The sequence below is a fragment of the Lepidochelys kempii genome, chromosome 8 (assembly GCF_965140265.1).
Source record: "Lepidochelys kempii isolate rLepKem1 chromosome 8, rLepKem1.hap2, whole genome shotgun sequence".
In the NCBI taxonomy this organism is placed as follows: Eukaryota; Metazoa; Chordata; order Testudines; family Cheloniidae; genus Lepidochelys; species Lepidochelys kempii.
The window spans coordinates 76792362-76810510 of NC_133263.1; the positions used below are offsets into that span (position 1 = coordinate 76792362).

General features: G+C 42.2%; 1 protein-coding gene across 10 annotated transcripts in view; it reads left to right on the forward strand.

Annotated features, from left to right (window-relative positions):
• KYAT3 (kynurenine aminotransferase 3) overlaps window positions 1–18149 on the forward strand; it is a 56477-nt gene that overhangs the window by 29632 nt on the left and 8696 nt on the right. For 8 of the 10 annotated variants that reach the window (XM_073357132.1, XM_073357130.1, XM_073357131.1 and 5 more), the window contains 6 exons: window positions 2770–2828; window positions 8310–8454; window positions 10279–10428; window positions 11538–11624; window positions 12687–12812; window positions 12910–13030. In XM_073357132.1, the coding sequence (XP_073213233.1) occupies window positions 2773–2828; window positions 8310–8454; window positions 10279–10428; window positions 11538–11624; window positions 12687–12812; window positions 12910–13030 (685 nt within the window). In that variant the 5' untranslated portion in view covers window positions 2770–2772. Of the gene's footprint in view, window positions 1–2769; window positions 2829–8309; window positions 8455–10278; window positions 10429–11537; window positions 11625–12686; window positions 12813–12909; window positions 13031–18149 lie in introns of those variants that run through there. The other 2 variants (XM_073357136.1, XM_073357137.1) reach the window with 2 other exon arrangements.

The window sequence follows — 18149 nt, forward strand, 5'->3', positions numbered from 1 at the left end:
AAACCGTTTTAAACAAGGTTTGGGGTTTGGCATAAAAGACCTCAGCCTCCTTAGTACAGTACTATGGCAAACATACCATTACAATCTTTCTAGGACTTTATTAAAGATACAGAAAAAGACTGAAAAACAGTTAAAGCATTTGAAATGTAAAGTATTGAGTAAGGCTTTTGTTTTACAACATCCCTTGTTCCCTTTCCTTTTACTGAAGAGGGTATTTTTTGACAATCTCTTAGGTGGCATCAAAGATTGAAGTAACTGTCATTTTTGGGGAAAAGAGAAGAAATTAGTTGAGATAGGCAGGAGGTGCTGCTGCTGCTGTTGTTAAAAGTTCAATCCCGTTTCCTAAGAGGGGGAAAAAAGAATTGCAAAGAAAATGCAGCTTTTGTCTCTGATGTTGACTTTCACTTACAAACCTCACTGCTGGAAAAAACAGGCACGCACACCGACTTATCAGCCATTCTAGGACTCAGCAAACTCATCCCAGCATTGTGGTGCTTAGGGCATTAGCATTGTGGTGCTTAGGCTTAGCTGCCTCTGTGGTCACAGGCTCACAGCAGTGTTGCAAACTATGCAGTCTTGGCTGGCTAAGCCAGGCTCATATTAGACAGAAGGAGAAAGGGGAGAGCGATAGGAAAGAAAAGAAATGCGGTACATAAGGAAAAGAGCACGTCGTGGGGGAGTGAAGTTTTACATCCCAGGTTGTCTTCAGGATTTAGCTGAAACTGCTGGAGGTGATGTCATCTGGCTTCCTCTCTATGGCCCAGCCTGGTTAGGAGGGATTAGGCTGAAGATGGTCATGGGTTCTAGGAGACAGTGGGGGTGGCAGCCATGATGGTGAAGCTTGCTCGACAGCCCAAAGTCCCTTTCTTGAAGGATCTCGAAAGGTAGTGATAGGTGGAATAGCCCATCCCCTCAATATTTTGTCCACCAGTTAGGCCTAGTTTCTGAGACAGAAGTTTTGGTTAACTGATTTCTGATCCCACGCTTTATGCAGGCATGATCTTAACGCAGTTGTTGAGTTCTATCATTGAGTTACTGTCTGCACTATAAAGAGTGGGCCGGGGGAATGGGTTTACGTTTTTATTCTTTGTTTGACTGTATGAAGGCCAGAAGAGTTTTTCCTGCTTTCTCTCTCTTTTGGTGTTTGTTGTTGTGTTTGTAAACTTTAAAGATACCACAAATATTGGGTCTGGTTATCGCTGGTTTTATAGGAAGGATCCTTGGAGGTCTATTATATGTGAATTTTCTTAGCCCTTAATTCAAGAGCATGTGTGTTGACTTTATAACAAAAACGTTTTCTCCCCAGTGTTTGAGATAAATAAGTGTTAAAAAGTTTTGAGTAGTCTGAATAAAAATACTTTCAATGAATCTTAATGACTATCGCAAACTGCTTCAAGTGCAAGGTCCATTTCTTTGACCTTGCCTTCTCTGACAAACACATAGCGCGTGCGTGCGCTTTCTCTCTCTCAATAATTAGGGCTGTCAAGCGATTTAAAAAAAGTAATCGCAATTAAAAAATTATTAGTGATTAATCGCACTGTTAAACAATAATAGAATACCATTTATTTAAATATTTTGGAAGTTTTCTACATTTTCAAATATATTTATTGCAATTATAACACAGAATATAAAGTGTACAGTGCTCACTTTATAATTTTTGATTACAAGTATTTGCACTGTAAAAAAACAAAATAAACTGTTTTCAATTCACCTAATACAAGTACTGCAATGCAATCTCTTTATCATGAAAGTTGAACTTACAAATGTAGAATTATGTACAAAAAATAAGTGCATTCAAAAATAAAAAAAGGTAAAACTTTAGAACCTACAAGTCCATTCAGTCCTACTTCTTGTTCAGCCAGTCGCTCAGACAAACAAGTTTGTTTACATTTGCAGAAGATAGTGCTGTCTGTTTTTTGTTCACAATGTCTCCTGAAAGTGAGAACAGGTGTTTGCATGGCACTGTTGTAGCCGGCATGGCAAGGTATCTACCTGCCAGATATGCTAAACATTCGTATGCCCCTTCATGCTTCGGCCACCATTAAGGGGATATGCTACCATGCTGATGACACTCATTTAAAAAAAAAAAAGAATGCGTTAATTAAATTTGTGACTGAACTCCTTGGGGGAGAATTGTATGTCTCTGGCTCTATTTCAGCCGCATTCTGCCATATATTTCATGTTATAGCAGTCTCGGATGATGACTCAGCACACATTGTTAATTTTAAGAACGCTTTCGCTGCGGAGTTGACAAAACGCAAAGAAGATACCAATGTGAGATTTCAAAAGACAGAGATAGCTCTCAAACCAAGGTTTAAGAATCTGAAGTGCCTTACAAAATCTGAGAGGGATAAGGTGTGGAGCATGCTTTCAGAAGTCTTAAAAGAGCAACACTCTGGATAGGGGGTTGGGAAGACAGGGAGCAGTGGGGGTTGGATGGGTTGGAGGTTCTGAGGGGGGCAGATGGGGGAGGGGGCCAGGCTGTTTGGGGGTGCAGCCTTCCCTACGTGGCCCTCCATACAGTTTCGCACTCCGATATGGCCCTCGGGCCAAAAAGTTTGCCCACCCCTGTGTTAGACTGAACTCAAGCGATTATCGTCCATTAAGGCTTTTATAATATGAGCAATGTTATATTATTGAACTTGTTCAGTTATGGTATCTTTGAAAGGGCATAGGAGAGGGTTTCTCACGCAATGTTACAATGTCAAACAATATAAGACTTTGCAATTCTTAGCTAAACCCCTTTGTCTATATATTTTGATCTTGTAGACAATGGCCTTCAAGCACAAAAACGCAAAACGAATTGAAGGGCTTGATGTCAATGTATGGTAAGTGACACCTTAAAATATATGCAGAATTCTAAAAATCAACTAGTGTGTTATCTTTTCCAAATTGATTATTTATCCAGCACCACAGAAATATACAACTCTTGTTATCCCTGGTGCTGAATTGTATTCACACGTATGCCTAGAAGATAGATTCAATGGGCCAAATGTGATGGTGGTGGTGATGTGAAATAAGCCAATACAAGTTCATAAGCTGTGAGTAAGTTAGAATTCTGAAGTGCAGAATGAACCAAAGTAAAACAAAAGTAATTCTCAGCAGGGGTGCTAGAACAATTTGTACAGTGGGGGTGCTGAGAACTATTGAACCAAATTGTAAACCCTGTATATGATGGAAACCACTTCCTGCCTGGGGATGCAGCAGCACCCCTAGTTCCAGCATCTATGATTGTTAGGTATGGTGGCAACAAGGGGCTACAGATGTATAGATTAGTTTTGTTGAACAACCTAGCTTTGCTAATTTACACCCGTTTCATTTAATCATCTTGAACCTGTCGCTGTACAAATTAACCTAATATATTTTACTATATTTTTATCCAGGGCTTAAATTGGTCTCAAAGTAGCATCAGGTGTGTCATTGCCATCTAGTGGGATTTCATTAGTTTGTAACATTAACTGAGGGGTTGGGCAGATTGTTTAAATGCACTTGGTGCTCTTTCATCAATGACCATCCTGCCTCAGTCTCCTCACAGCAATTTCAGTTGTTGATAGCTGTGTCTGTGGGTATGTCTACACTACGAAATTAGGCCGATTTTTAGAAATTGATTTTATACAGTTGATTGTGTATGTCCCCACTAAGCACATTAAGTCAGCAGAGTGCGTCCTCACTACCGTGGCTAGCATCGACTCATGGAACAGTGCACCGTGGGAAGCTATCCCACAGTTCCCGCAGTCTCCGCTGCCCATTGGAATTCTGGGTTAAGTTCCCAATGCCTGATGGGGCAAAAACATTGTCGCAGGTGGTTTTGGGTACATGTCGTCAATCTCCCCTCCCTCCCTCCGTGAAAGCAACTACAGACAATCATTTTGCGCCTTTTTTCCTCGGTTACCTGTGCAGATGCTATAGCACAGCAAGCATGGAGCCCACTCAGCTCACCGCTGCTGTTGTAAGCGTTGTAAACACCTTGCGCATTATCCTTCAGTATGTGCAGAACCTGGCAAAGAGATGGCAGCACAAGGACGATTGTGAGGAGGACATGGACACACATGTTTCTGAAAGCACAGCATGTGGCAGTTGGGACATCATAGCGGCAGTGGGGCTGGTTGATACAGTGGAACGCCGATTCTGGGCACGGCAAACAAGCAGTGACTGGTGGGACCGCATAGTTTTGCAGGTATGGGATGATTCCCAGTGGCTGCAAAACTTTTGCATGTGCAAGGCCACTTTCCTGGAACTCTGTGAGTTGCTTTCCCCTGTCCTGAAGTGCAGGAATACCAAGATGAGAGCTACCCTGACAGTTGAGAAGCGAGTGGTGATAGCCCTGTGGAAGCTTGGAACGTCTGACTGCTACCGGTCAGTTGGGAATCAATTTGGAGTGGGCAAATCTACTGTGGGGACTGCTGTGATTCAAGTAGCAGAACGTCAGTGATTGCATTGACTATCAAGGGTAGTGACTCTCAGAAATGTACAGGTCAGAGGGAAACCCATTGCAAAGCCATTCACTAACTGTGGTAGGGTGATAGACAGAACACATATCCCTGTCTTGGCACCGGACCACCTTGCCAACCAATACATAAACCACAAGGGGTACTTCTCAATGGTGCTGAAAGCACTGGTGGATCACAAGGGACATTTCATCGACATCGACGTGGGATGGCTGGGAAAGGTGCATGACGCTCGCATCTTTAGGAACTCTGGGCTGTTTGAGCAGCTGCAAGAAGGGATTACTTCCCAGACCTGAAAATTACTGTTGGGGATGTTGAAATGCCAATAGTTATCCTTGGAGACCCAGCCTATCCCTTGCTCCCATGGCTCATGAAGCCGTACACAGGCAGCCTGGACAGTAGTAAGGAACAGTTCAGCTATAGGCTGAGCAAGTGCAGAATGGTGGTAGAATGTGCCTTTGGACCTTTAAAAGCTCGCTGGCGCTGTTTGCTGACTAGGTTAGACCTCAGCGCAAACAGTATTCCCATTGTTATTACTGCTTGCTGTGTGCTCTATAATATCTGTGAAAATAAGGGGGAGACATTTATGGTGGGGTGGGAGGTTGAGGCAAATCACCTGGCTGCCAATTTTGAACAGCCAGACACCAGGGCTATTAGAAGAGCATAGGTAGGTGCGCTTTGCATCAGAGAGGCTTTGAAAACCAGTTTCATGACTGGCCAGGCTACGGTGTGACAGCTGTGTGTGTTTCTCCTTGATGCAAACCCACCCCCTTTGTTGATTTTTAATTCTCTGTAAGCCAACCATCTTCCCCCCCTTCAATCACAGCTGACAAAGGAAATAAAGTCACTATTGTTTTGAAATCTTTCTTTCTAAATTAAATTTAATTTAATTTAAATTTAAAAGGAGATAACTGATAAGGTAGTCCGGGTGGGGTGGGGGAGGAGGGAAGGACAAGGGCACATCACTTATTGTAGCCACACTAAAAATCAAAACTGTTCTAATGACAGCCTTCTGTTGCTTGGGCCATCCTCTGGAGTGGCTGGGTGCCCACAGCTTCCCCCCCTCTCCCCCCTGCGTTCTTGGGCATCTGGGTGGGGAGAAGGACAGGTGGTTGTACAGTGGATGCAGCAGCGGTCTGTGCTCTTGTTGGCTTTCTTGCAGCTCTATGAGACACCTGAGCATGTCCGTTTGCTCTCCCATTAGCCTCAGCATTGCATCCTGCCTCTTCTCATCGCGCTCACTTAATGCTTTCCTGGACTCTGCCACTGAATGCCTCCATGCATTCAGCTGTGCCCTATCAGTGCGGGAGGACTGCATGAGGTCAGAAAACATGTCATCGCGAGTGCGTTTTTTTCGCCTTCTAATCTGCGATAACCTCAGGGATGGAGATGATAGGGGGAGCATAGAAACATTTGCACCTGTAGGGGGATAAAAAGGGAGAGTAAAATTTAAGATGATACATTTCTGAGAACAAAAGGGAGACTCTTTCACAGTGAATCAAGCAATTCAAAGCAGACAGCACATGTGCTTTAGGTCGCATTTTGCCTTTTATATTGAGCACCTGCTGGTATGGTGACACATCACACAAGGCTGGGCAACAGAATTCGGTTTCCAGGCAGCCATGGTAAGCCAAAGGGTACAGGGGTTTGGCTTCTAACACCTTCATAACATGTGGGAATGTTTTCAAACTGCAGCGTCCTCCTTTCCCATAGCAAGCAATGCTGGTTCGGTTTGCCATTTAAAAGGAGGGGCTGCGGTTTTCGGGTGAATGTGCAGCACACGCCTCCCCCTACCCCTCCGCGTGGCTGTTTGGGATGATCCCTTCACCCTTCCCCCCGCCGCATGGCTATGGGATGATCCCTTTTAGCCAAGCGCAAACAGCCCAGCATGAACGGGGTCCTTTTACTGTTCCCGTACAAAAATTCCCCTATTTCAACCAGGTGACCATGAATGATATCACTCTCTTGAGACTAACACAGAAAGATGAAGACCCAATGTTGCTTGAATGCAAACAAAACCCAGGACCATTCGCTGCCATGCTTTGTGCTGCAATGATTCCAGACTACTTGCTACTGGCTTGGCGTGGTAAGGTATCCTACCATGGAGGGCGAAATAAGGCAGCCCTCCCCAGAAACCTTCTGCAAAGGCTTTCAGAGTACCTCCAGGAGAGCTTCATGGAGATGTCCCTGGAGGATTCCCGCTCCATTCCCAGACATGTTAACAGACTTTTCCAGTAGCTGTACTGGCCGCGAATGCATCCCAGGTCTTCAGGGAAAATCAGACATTAAACACTATTGCTTTTACGCCCTGTACTGTAGTTACCAATGTGCACTCACCAGAGGTGCCTTCTCCATTTTCAGGGTCGGGGATCCCGCTGTGGGAGGGTATTGGCTCCAGGGTGATGAAAAGCTCCTGGCTGCTGGGGAGAACGGATTCACCGCTTGCCTGCTGCACATTCTCCTCCATATCATCCTCCTCCTCCTCCTCCTCTGTGTTGCATGAGACTCCCCCCTTGCAGGTGTGCACGGACAGTGGTGGGGTAGTGGTAGGATCTCCCACCTAGAATTCCGTGCAGCTGATCATAGAAGTGGCATGTATGGGGCTCTGACCCAGAGTGACAATTTGCCTCCTTTGTCTTTTGGTAGGCTTGCCTGAGCTCCTTGACTTTCACGCGGTACTGCTGCTTGTCCCTGTTGTAGCCTCTGTCCATCATGCCCTGTGCGATTTTTGGCATATATATTAGCATTTCTTCTTTTTCTGCCTGCACAGATTCTTCTCTCCATACAGCAGTCAGATCCAGTGTCTCCCGTTCGCTCCATGCTGGAGCTCATTTGCGATTCTGCAGGGGACTGCATGGTTACCTCTGCTGCTGAGCTTGCCATGCTGACCAAACAGGAAATAAAATTCAAAAGTTCCCGGGGCTTTTCCTGTGTACCTGGCTAGTGTATTGGAGTTGAAAATGCTGTCCAGAGTGGTCACATTGGGGCACTCTGGGATAGCTCCTGGAGGCCAATAACGTCTATTTGCATCTGCACTACCCCAAATTTGACCCAGCAAGGTCGATTTTAGCGCTACTCCCCTCGCCGGGGAGGAGTACAGAAGTCAATTTTAAGAGACCTTTAGGTCGACTGAACGGGGTTGCTTTATAAAATCGACCTAACGCGGCTAAATTCGACCTAACTGTGTAGTGTAGACCACGGCTGTGACACTGTAACCGTAATTTTTTTTTATCTGGTTAACAATTGGATGGTGAGGGAAGGGCAGAAGGAAAGAGCACACAAAAGGAGAAAAAATTGCAGGCTAAAAATTCTATAATTAGCTTTTGGCGGGCTTAATAGAGTTTGTTGTTCCATGCATTGGTCCATAGACTGGTATGACTAGGAATGTTTACAGAGCTCCGTGAGAGGACTGGCTAATACTGTGAGTCTTGCTGGCTTAAATGTTTGCTAGGCTTTCAGGTTAGATTCACCCCAGTAATTGCACCTGCCTGCTTCAGCAAGATCCACTATGGTCTGAGTGGGGGGGGGATTCACCCCAGCAGTATTGTTTCACTGCTGCCTTCCTTCAGGGAGTACGTTGGGGGTGTGTAGTTTTTGTTTGCAGACAGGGTCCCCTATGAGTCCTGGCAATACAGGCTGTTCAGGAGATACGCTCTGGAGACACCATCTCCCCAGATGGTTCTGCCCACGCTTGGGGTTCCTAATAGCCTTGCAGTGCTCCCTCCTCTCCTCTAGGGGTCTTGCCTTTCTAGAGTCCATTGGCCCACTGTGGATTCAGCCCATTGCTTTTATGTTTAAAGTTGACAAATGAGCAGGATAATTTTCTTGATAAAACTTTAACACACACACATTTTTCCCTAGGGTTGAATTTACTAAGGTGGCTGCAGACCCCTCAATTGTTAACCTTGGTCAAGGCCTTCCAGATATATCCCCTCCTAGCTATGTTAAAGAAGAGCTAGCCAAGGCAGCGACAGTTGATAGGCTGAACCAGTACACACGTGGCTTTGTGAGTACATTGAACTTTGGGGAAAGTTTGTTACATGGGAAACTTAAAGACTTAATTTTAAGTTAGGTGTATAACTTTGTTCCCTTTCATCTTGGCTCCTCTTCCTCCTTCCAAGCGTGGATTTCTGTAATAGAGCTTACCAGCTGCTGATCAACATTCCTAGTGTAGGTTTATTTAAAGCAGAGTCATTCACTCAGATTATCATCTTATAGTGCAGCATGTGTACCCTGCCAATCCTCTGGCCAGGTCACTTACGGTCTCACCCCTTCCAGGGAATCCAAGTCCAGTACAACAATAGTCCAGTAGCTTCATGTCAAGTCTTCAGCCCAACTTCACATTTATTGGCCTTCCAGCCCTTGTCTCCAGAAATCTTCACACCACCATCCTCAGAGGGTCAGTAGGGGAACTAGGTCCACCCTTCCCTGTGGGTTTCAGTTCAGGGACCCTGCAATAAGTTGCTAAGGTATGTCTGTTCGGACTTTTGCTTCCTCCATAGGTTACTTCCTACCTTAGCCTGTCCTCAGATACCAAAAAGAGAGTAAATTGGTTACAGGGAACAAAGCGTAGTCAAAGGTTGTATACCAGGCCTACCTGTTCCAGAGAGACTCTGGCATCTAGCAGTCTCTAGTTTTCTGCTGGGCCCAGCTGGCCCCTCTTCAAGGGGCTAGCACAAGAAATCCACACCTTCTCCCAGTTATCTACTACTAAGTTGGGCTGAGGCCCTAGAAAGTTGAGACTTCTTTGTTAACCTCCTCCTGGCGCTGGCCAAGATGGCCATCCATCACACCAGGAGAAGGAATCTGGACTGGTTCTGGTGCTCTATGACTATGGGGGTCTATTTCCAGTCTCTCATCCAGTTGCCTCCAGGCAGAATTCCTCTGGGCAATACGCAGACTCCTTAGATGCCTTTGAGGAGTAGTGGGTGCTGTTCAGGGTTTGCTGCTTGGTGTCCCCTCTGATTTCCCTGATTTTTTTCAACCTTTAATCTTCCCTCCAGTCTTTTTTTTTTTTTTTTCCTTTCTTCATTCATTCATTGTCCCAAGAATTCAGTTGTGGCCTGGGTTCAGGGTCCCCTTTGGTCTAGTTCTGGCAGGCCTAGGCCTGCCCATCTCAGTACCCACTAAGCCGGGCTTTTCCTCTTTTATCTCCTCCCTCCAGGTTTGACTGATCTCACAGGTGTAATGGGTTGGAGTTTGAGCCCACGGCTCTCATTATTCTCTTTCCAGCCAGCGGGAGGCCTATATACCCCATCACAATACAGACAGATGAGGGAGTGCAAGGAAAGGAAACAATGAGACCTCTCCGTCTCTGTGTCCCTATAGGGGAGGGAATGAAATGGGGTTATATATTGTCCTTCATAACTGGCCTAGCACACCAGAGGCTCCTGGAGCTACCTTGGGGTAGGATACTGCTAAATTGGCATTTTAGAACCCAAAACCATCAGATGTAGAAAGAATTGCCTGGTAGGAATCAAGAAATTGAACCTCTCCTCCTTCCCCATCACCCACAAACCCCTTTAAAACCCACTTGTGATTTTAGGCTAAAACTGGTAGTGTAGGGGCTCACCTTGTATTTTTCTTTGTTTCAAACAAACAGCCTCCTCCTCCTGTTTTGATTTTTGTGTATGAAAGAAATCAAACACTTACAGGACAATATCTCCTCTAAATCATACCAGTAATCTCCTACTTATTAATAATTCTGTCCACAGTTATTTCTGTTTATTGAGAGATAAAGCGTGTATGTGTGCATAGATAAATTTTTGTATTATCAGTTGTCTGTAATATATAGCGCACACCACATGCGTTTTTTCTTTATTTTGAACAGGGCCATCCATTGCTGGTGAAAGCCTTGTCCCAGGTATATGAGAAGGTTTGTGGAAGAAAGATTGATCCTTACACAGACGTCTTGGTGACAGTGGGAGGATATGGATCTCTGTTTAGTGCAATACAGGGGTTAATTGAAGTGGGAGATGAAGTAAGCTTTATCTGAAGTATTTTATTATTGCTACCAAAATAAAATTAATTATGTTGATGTTTTCTTTCTAGTGTTTTTAAAAAATATATAAATTGCAGTTTTATCTATTTAGCCTACGCCAGATAATTAAGAGCCCTGTCATGTAGGTGAGGGGCTGGCAAACATTTTTAGAGACTGGGCCATATCTCAATAAGGAGACTGTCTCATGAATGCCTCCATCCCATTCACCAACATGCAGGCCTCCTCCCCTATTTATTGTACTTCTACCTCATTGTTGCCGTTAACATCCACTAATTCCTATTTTACAAACTTTGTGGGCTGCTGTCTGCATCAAGAAACTAAATATGGTTCAGGGTATCTGTTCTCAATGTTTGAATAGCCATTATAGTTCAGATTTTGTTTCAGACTATTATATGGTACCAGTGTGAAGGGAAAAAAAAGTATACACATTTTTAAAGTTAGGATCAGTATTTGTTTTCATATGGTAGGCCTGATGATTCATCCTTTCATTATTGCTTTGTTTCCCACTGCTACCAGATACCTGAAATGGCTTTTTGGGAAGCGGTATTTGGGAGACACTGTAACTGACAAGTGCTTTTTCTGGTGTGGTACATTGGCTTTTTTCCTTTTCTTAAGAATACTTCTGTTTTGTGTTCTCATCCTTGTTGCTTTGATCTTCTCTCCCCTTTTGTCTCTGTCACTCTTTGAGTCTTTTGTATTACCTTAATCCTTTGCCATTGTTCACTACCCCTTTTGCCTCGTCTCTCCACGTTTTAATACCTTTTGTGTCTCTGTCCGTAAGCACTTCTAACATTATATGCTAGTAGCAACTGTAGTGTTTAACTTGAGAAGAATTGCCCATGTCTAATCTCTGAAGTACTACTAATATATGTTATCTTAGTGAGTAGTACCTCTAATTATCAGATTGAGAGCATTGCCATATGATGTTCTAAGACGATGAAAATTGTGCATTATCAAATCCGGTTTGAATGCCCAAGGTGCACAGTAAATTCATATGGCCAAAGTAAATCTGAAGAAAGTAATATGATGTTACAACGCATAGTAATTTCTCAATTCTAGGTCTTGCTGACTGTATGTTTTAATTTCAGGTGATAATAATAGAGCCATTTTTTGACTGTTATGAGCCCATGGTGAAGATGGCAGGAGGAAAACCTGTTTTTATCCCATTGAGATATGTATGTTTTTAAAAAAAATATTATTATTATTTATTATTAGTCTCACAAAATAATTCTGTGATTAATAACATTTGATAATCACATTATAGATGGTCCCCGTTTAGTTGTTCTTAACATACAACTATATAATAAATGAGATAAAATGCTACAATATAAGGCTCAGAGGTGATGCTATCCAAAGCATTATAGAAATAGTGTTCTACAAGTGTTGTAAAGAGTAGGGCACTGTTTCCCATTTAATTCAACTTCTGCATGCTGAAAGCTCCTAAAGTCCTTTTGTTTGACACCATCAGAAAAGTTTTGAAACACAAAATAATGGAAGGGTGATCACATGCCTAGTTTACGTATTTGTTATTTTAAAGAGTTGGTTTCTGATCCTGTTCAGCAGCTTGTGAAGTGATGGGATATAATCTCTATTCCAAAAACTGCCTACTAAATTAGGAATGGTCTTCCATTTACCACAAAAAGTGGAATGACTGTTTCCTTTTTAGTTATGGAGATTAGCAATTTCTCTGTGGTTGATTTTCAAATAGCAACACCTCAGATATTTGAAAGAAAACTACTAATTAGTTGTACTGAAAGGACCAGAAAACTTCTGTTCTTTGGAACAAAAATCTAGAGGGATGGGTATTGAAGTAACCTAGTATTATTCTTCCAGTCTAAGGAAGGCGTTGTGCCTGCACTCTGTGCAGTTGAGCTCCCACAGTTTTGTGGGAGGCAGAGCTGGGGAGAACTGTTCTACAGCATTAGTAACTTCCTGAAGACTTGCAGGGATTTCCCGGTGTAAGAAATTTTGACCCTGTCTTTGTGAACTGAGGTGAACTCCAGCAGTTCTTATGCCATGTCCCTCACTGTAATGTGTAACTGTATGAAGCTTAGAAGGGTCATGCTCTCCACGTGCTCAATGACTGCTGAAGCTTTCTCCTCTTGACTACACGTTGCAGTAGGGCACAGATAGTTTCCTAACTTTGGTCTTCCTGTGAGCTTTGCATGGGGAAAGGCATGGTCTGGGCTATAATGTGTGTTGCACTTAAGTAATACAGGCATTTATTCCTATTCTAGAAAACTGTTATTGGGAACTCTGCATCTAGTGCTGATTGGGTCTTAGATGCAACTGAACTTGCTAGTAAATTTAATTCCAGAACAAAAGCTATTCTACTGAATACTCCTCACAACCCTATAGGCAAGGTAAGACTTCCATTCTAGTTTAACATAGTAGTTGTAATTTCAGAGTGTATCTTAAATACACTGATTAATGCATTGGCCCTCCCTTTTTGCCTTCTAGGTATTTACCAAAGAAGAACTCCAGGTAATAGCTGATCTCTGTATTAAACATGACACCCTGTGCTTCAGTGATGAGGTGTATGAATGGCTGGTGTACAAAGGAAATAAACACATTAAAATAGGTACTGATTTTTGTATAACCACGCAGATGGTTGTGGAAGGATATCATAAATGTGCATCTCAAAGATAACTGATGCTGTCAAGTAGTTCAAACTATAATTTTGGTTTAGTTTAAAATTATGAAACTCTGATGAGGAACATCCTTTATTTTCTAAATCTTTATTTAAAAGATTAAAGGTGGAATTTTCAAAAGCATTTAAGTGGATTGAGACATGCAAGTCCCATAGAAAGTAGATGGGCCTTGTACTCCTAAACCACTTAGGTCCTATTGAAAATCCCACCCTAATTCAATTCTTTGTTGAAGAATAACGTCATAATCACTGGTTTCAGAGTAGCAGCCCATGTTAGTCTGTATCTGCAAAAAGAAAAGGAGTACTTGTGGCACCTTAGAGACTCTACATCTCAGTGGTGTGCTTTGTTGCAGAGCTAGCTGAGGGAAGGGAACAAGAGCTCACTATCAAACCTCTTTCCTGGAGCTCTGCTGACATAATCAGTGAGGCTAGTGCATAATAAGGAAACCACATTATTGTTTTTCCCATAAAAAACAGGAAAAAAAAAGTTGGAAAAAGGTAAAGAACAAAATTAGTAGAAGATTATTTCCTACACCTTTCTCCCAAGCAGAGGGTATTAAAAAATAATGGGCATTTCAAACACTGAAATCACTCTGGGTGCTATGCCAAAATTAGGTCATCCCATCATACCATCCCCTTCATAAACTTATCAAGCTTAGTCTTGAAGCCAGATATGTCTTTTGCCTCCACTTCTCCCCTTGGAAGGCTATTTCAGAACTTCACTCCTCTGATGGTTGGAAACCTTCATCTAATTTCAAGTCTAAACTTCCTGATGGCCAGTTTATATCCATTTGTTCTTGTGTCCACATTGGTACTGATCTTAAATAATTCCTCTCCCTCCCTGGTATTTATCCCTCTGATAATATTTCTAGAGAGCAATCATATCTCCCCTCAGCCTTCTTTTGGTTATGCTTAAACAAGCCAAGCTTTTTGAGTCTCCTTTCATAGGACAGGTTTTCCATTCCTCAGATCATCCTAGTAGCCCTTCTCTGTACCTGTTCCAGTTTGAATTCATCCTTCTTAAACATGGGAGACTAGAACTGCACACAATATTCCAGATGAGGTCTCACCAGTGCCTTGTATAACGGTATTAACACCTCCTTATCTCTACTGGAAATACCTCTCCTGATGCATCCCAAGACCGCATTAGCTTTTCTCATGGCCATATCACATTGGCAGCTCATAGTCATCCTGCGATCAACCAATACTCTGAGGTCCTTCTTCTCCTCCTCTGTTACTTCCAAGCGATGCGTCACCAGTTTATAACAAAAATTCTTATTGTTAATCCCTAAATGCATGACCTTGCACTTTTACCCTATTACTATTACTCCAGTTTACAAGGTCATCCAGCTCTTCCTGTATGATATCCCATTCCCCCTCTGTATTGGTAATACCTCCCAGCTTCGTATCATCTGCAAACTTTATTAGCACATTCCCACTTTTTCTGTCAAGGTCAGTAATAAAAAGATTAAATAAATTGGTCCCAAAACCAATCTCTGAGGAACTCCACTAGTAACCTCCTTCCAGACTGACAGTTCACCTTTCAGTATGACCCGCTGTAGTCTCCCCTTTAACCAGTTCCTTATCCACCTTTCAATTTTCATATTGATCCCCATCTTTTCCAATTTGGCTACTAATTCCCCATGTGGAACTGTATCAAATGCCTTACTGAAATTGAGGTAAATTAGATCCACTGTGTTTCCTTTGTCTAAAAAATCTGTTACCTTCTCAAAGAAGGAGATCAGGTTGGTTTGGCATGGTCTACCTTTTGTAAAACTGTGTTGTATTTTGTCCCAATTACCATTGATCTCCTTAACTACTTTCTCCTTCAATTTTTTTTTCCCCCAAAATCCCTTGCCTTGCTAGTTTATTATTAAGGATTATCTTCTCAGCTATACACAGGTTTTGGTTCTGGAAGTAGCTACTTGCATGAACACCCAGCTGAAAGGTAATGGACTGTAGAGTTATGAAGTCCCATGTTAGGACAATGAAGGTGAATTTTAATGATGCCCAATAAAGTAGCCCTGTTGAAATTAAAATGTTAACCCAAAAGGCATAAAATTAACTTTCCTGACAGTCAGAAGAACTGTGTTCTGTTCCTGGCGCTGATGCTGATATAATGTGCGTCCTTGAGCAAACCATTCATGTCTCCCTGCCTCAGTTTCCCCATCTTTTAAAGTGGCAATCATGATATCCTTCTTTATAAAGTGCTTTGAGATTTACAGATAAATTACCCACTAATTTTTATTAATGATAAAATTTGAGATTAACTAGGAATAAGCAAATGTTTTTTTTGGTCTACAATGACTTTGGAAAACTGGTAGTTAAGATGAGTTTAGTGTAACTGAATTAATGTATTGCTTTCTGCTTGCTGAAGATGTAGTCCTTTTGCATGCTCAGCTCCCACTGATATCTGTGGGACATGCAGGCCACGAGGTTTGTTTTTTTTTGCTTTCTAATGCTATTTTAAAAAAATCCTATTTTTAAGGCCAACTTGGTGGCCTAATCATAATATCATACAAGAGGCCTGTTGCCCACTGGGACATGGAGGAAATAACTCTTAGTTTTATTAGTATATTATTAGTATAACTTTGTTTTAACATTTTGAAGGAAAAAATACCAGATGAACAAAAAGCATTTTTATTGCACAACATAAAATTTACAATTCCAGTGTGATAATGACTCAAGTTAAAGCTTAGAGTATGAGTCAACTGGCTTTAGCTGCATACTCTAACAGATCCCATCAAATGATCTTACAATTTATTGTTAAAAACCTACCAACCATAAAACCTTCAGAATAAAAATGTAACTGATAAAGTCTTCTTTTACTAAAAGAAGCAAGACTTTTTTTTTAACTTCAGCTTCTTAGTTTTTATAACTGTACATTAAAAATAATACAAGGAAAAAAAATCCACTATTTCACTATGTAGAAGCTGCAAGGTTTTTATATTAAGCTTTACACATTCAATCAAATGCAGTGATGCTTCTTACATGAAAGATGCAAAATGGATATTACAGAGTCTGGTGGTGGTTCTTATTATATAATCTAATAGGGTAGCTAGTCGTATATCATAAAATTAGCATAGTCTTTATTCTGTCGCTCAGGCAGTCTTCTCTAATATAGAACACTTCATCATGTCTCTAACCCTTATCTGACTTTTGTAAAAGTGCAAATCTCTTATGAGTAACGATTAGAGCTATAGTGGCAGATTTAGAGTTCTCATATCGTAATTGAGGATTCTGTTGGCATTTCAACAAACAGTGCCCCAGCCCAGGTAATATGCTTATATGTGTTACCTTACAGATAATTCCCAGCACTTAATTGGCATTAATTATTTTAAACCGTACTGAGTTTGAATATAATGATATTGCCATACAGCATAGAAAAAATGCTCCCCATTCCATTTAATCCTGCATATTAATTTATGGCTTGTGAAAGTGATAGACTGCCCTTTCCCCCTCTACCTTCTCCCTGCTATTATTGTGTGGAATGCTCCTGCTATCTGTCCCCATGCTTGAATTCCTGGGAGTAGTTTGCAAAACAGTCTCAGGTCTGGTCTAAGTTTAAAAGTTAGGTCAACGTAGCTATGGTGCTTAGGGGCTTAGTTGCAGCTCTTCCATTGACGTAGCTACCACCGCTTGGAAAATTGGATTATCTCCTGTGAGGGGGAAAAACCCCTTCTGTCACTGTAGGAAGTGTCTTGGCTAAGTGGCATGCTTGTAGGTGTAGCACCATAGATCTGTGCCACTATAGCACCTATAGTGTAGACATGGCCTAAACAGAGGGCACCTAGCTTTGACATTCACTTGTGCTTGCAGTATGCTGGAGCCAGTTTGTCAGCCTTTAGGACGTGGTGCTTAAATACTACAGCCTACATAGCTCAATAGAAGATGCATCTGTTCAAACTGACTTTTTGTTTTCAAGGTTACAAGTCTGTTGGAGAGATGAGTGCTGGTTAGGGGGAAGATGGGTTTCTCATTTGCTAATTGTTTTGTGTTTTACATTTGTAAATGTGCCCCAAAATGACAGTGATGGGCACTGACTTGAACCAGTTCTAGTACAGGTACTGTGAAAATTTGCCCGTGGAATTTTGCCATTGCGTCTATGACAGCCTTGCTTATGGGCCTCCCTAGAGAGAACTCCTGACCGTTGTGCTGGATTTGGCAATAGCTCTTTAGTATGACAATGGGATGGGATGCAACAGGACAACTGAAATCACTAGTCCTTGTGCCCTCATCTAACCTTATATGTAACAACTTTGGGAAATGCATCTGGGCTTATCCTATGAAGTGGTCCATGGATTGTGAGAGTCAGAAAGGACATTCCATTGAAGCCATCTGAAAAAGCCTGCAGATATAAGAAAAGTCTTTTGCTCTAGCAGAATTAAAATGGCCTTAATTTGGTTTAGCATAATTCACTATATATTAAACCAACTGAAGATCACTTTAATGCTGAATGGAGTTTCCACACAAGAATTTAATGTGGTTTGACAAATTCACTTTAAATTCTCACCTTTAGTTAATTTGTATTAACTTTCCTAAGTGTCCCCAGTTACCATGTGCTCGATAACATGAGTTAAGAACACATCTTTTTTCCTAGTGACGAGGCACCACGAAAGGCGTGATGGTTCGTTCATCTCAATACAGTGTTAATTCTGAGGCCTGGCAATGACCGTGTAAATGTCAACATTGGGTACATCTACACTGGAATAAAAGCCCTGTGACACAGTCATGGCTGGCTTGAGTCAGCTGATTCAGGCTCATGGGGAACAGGCTGCAGGACTGAAAATTGCTGTGTTTAGGGCTTGGGCTGGAACCCGAATGTCTACACAGCAATTTTTCAGCCCTGGAGCCGGAGCCTGAGCCCGAGTCAGCTGACCCGGGCCACCTGTGGGTTTTTTAGCCAGTGTAGACCTATCCACTGTTACAATGATCAGCCATGAACTAGTTAACAGGCTTGTCCAGCTAACAATCCCATTGTAGTTGGATACTACAGAAATCAGAGGTGAAAAAGAGCTGTCTAGGTCTGTGGCATAAACCAACAGCCCAA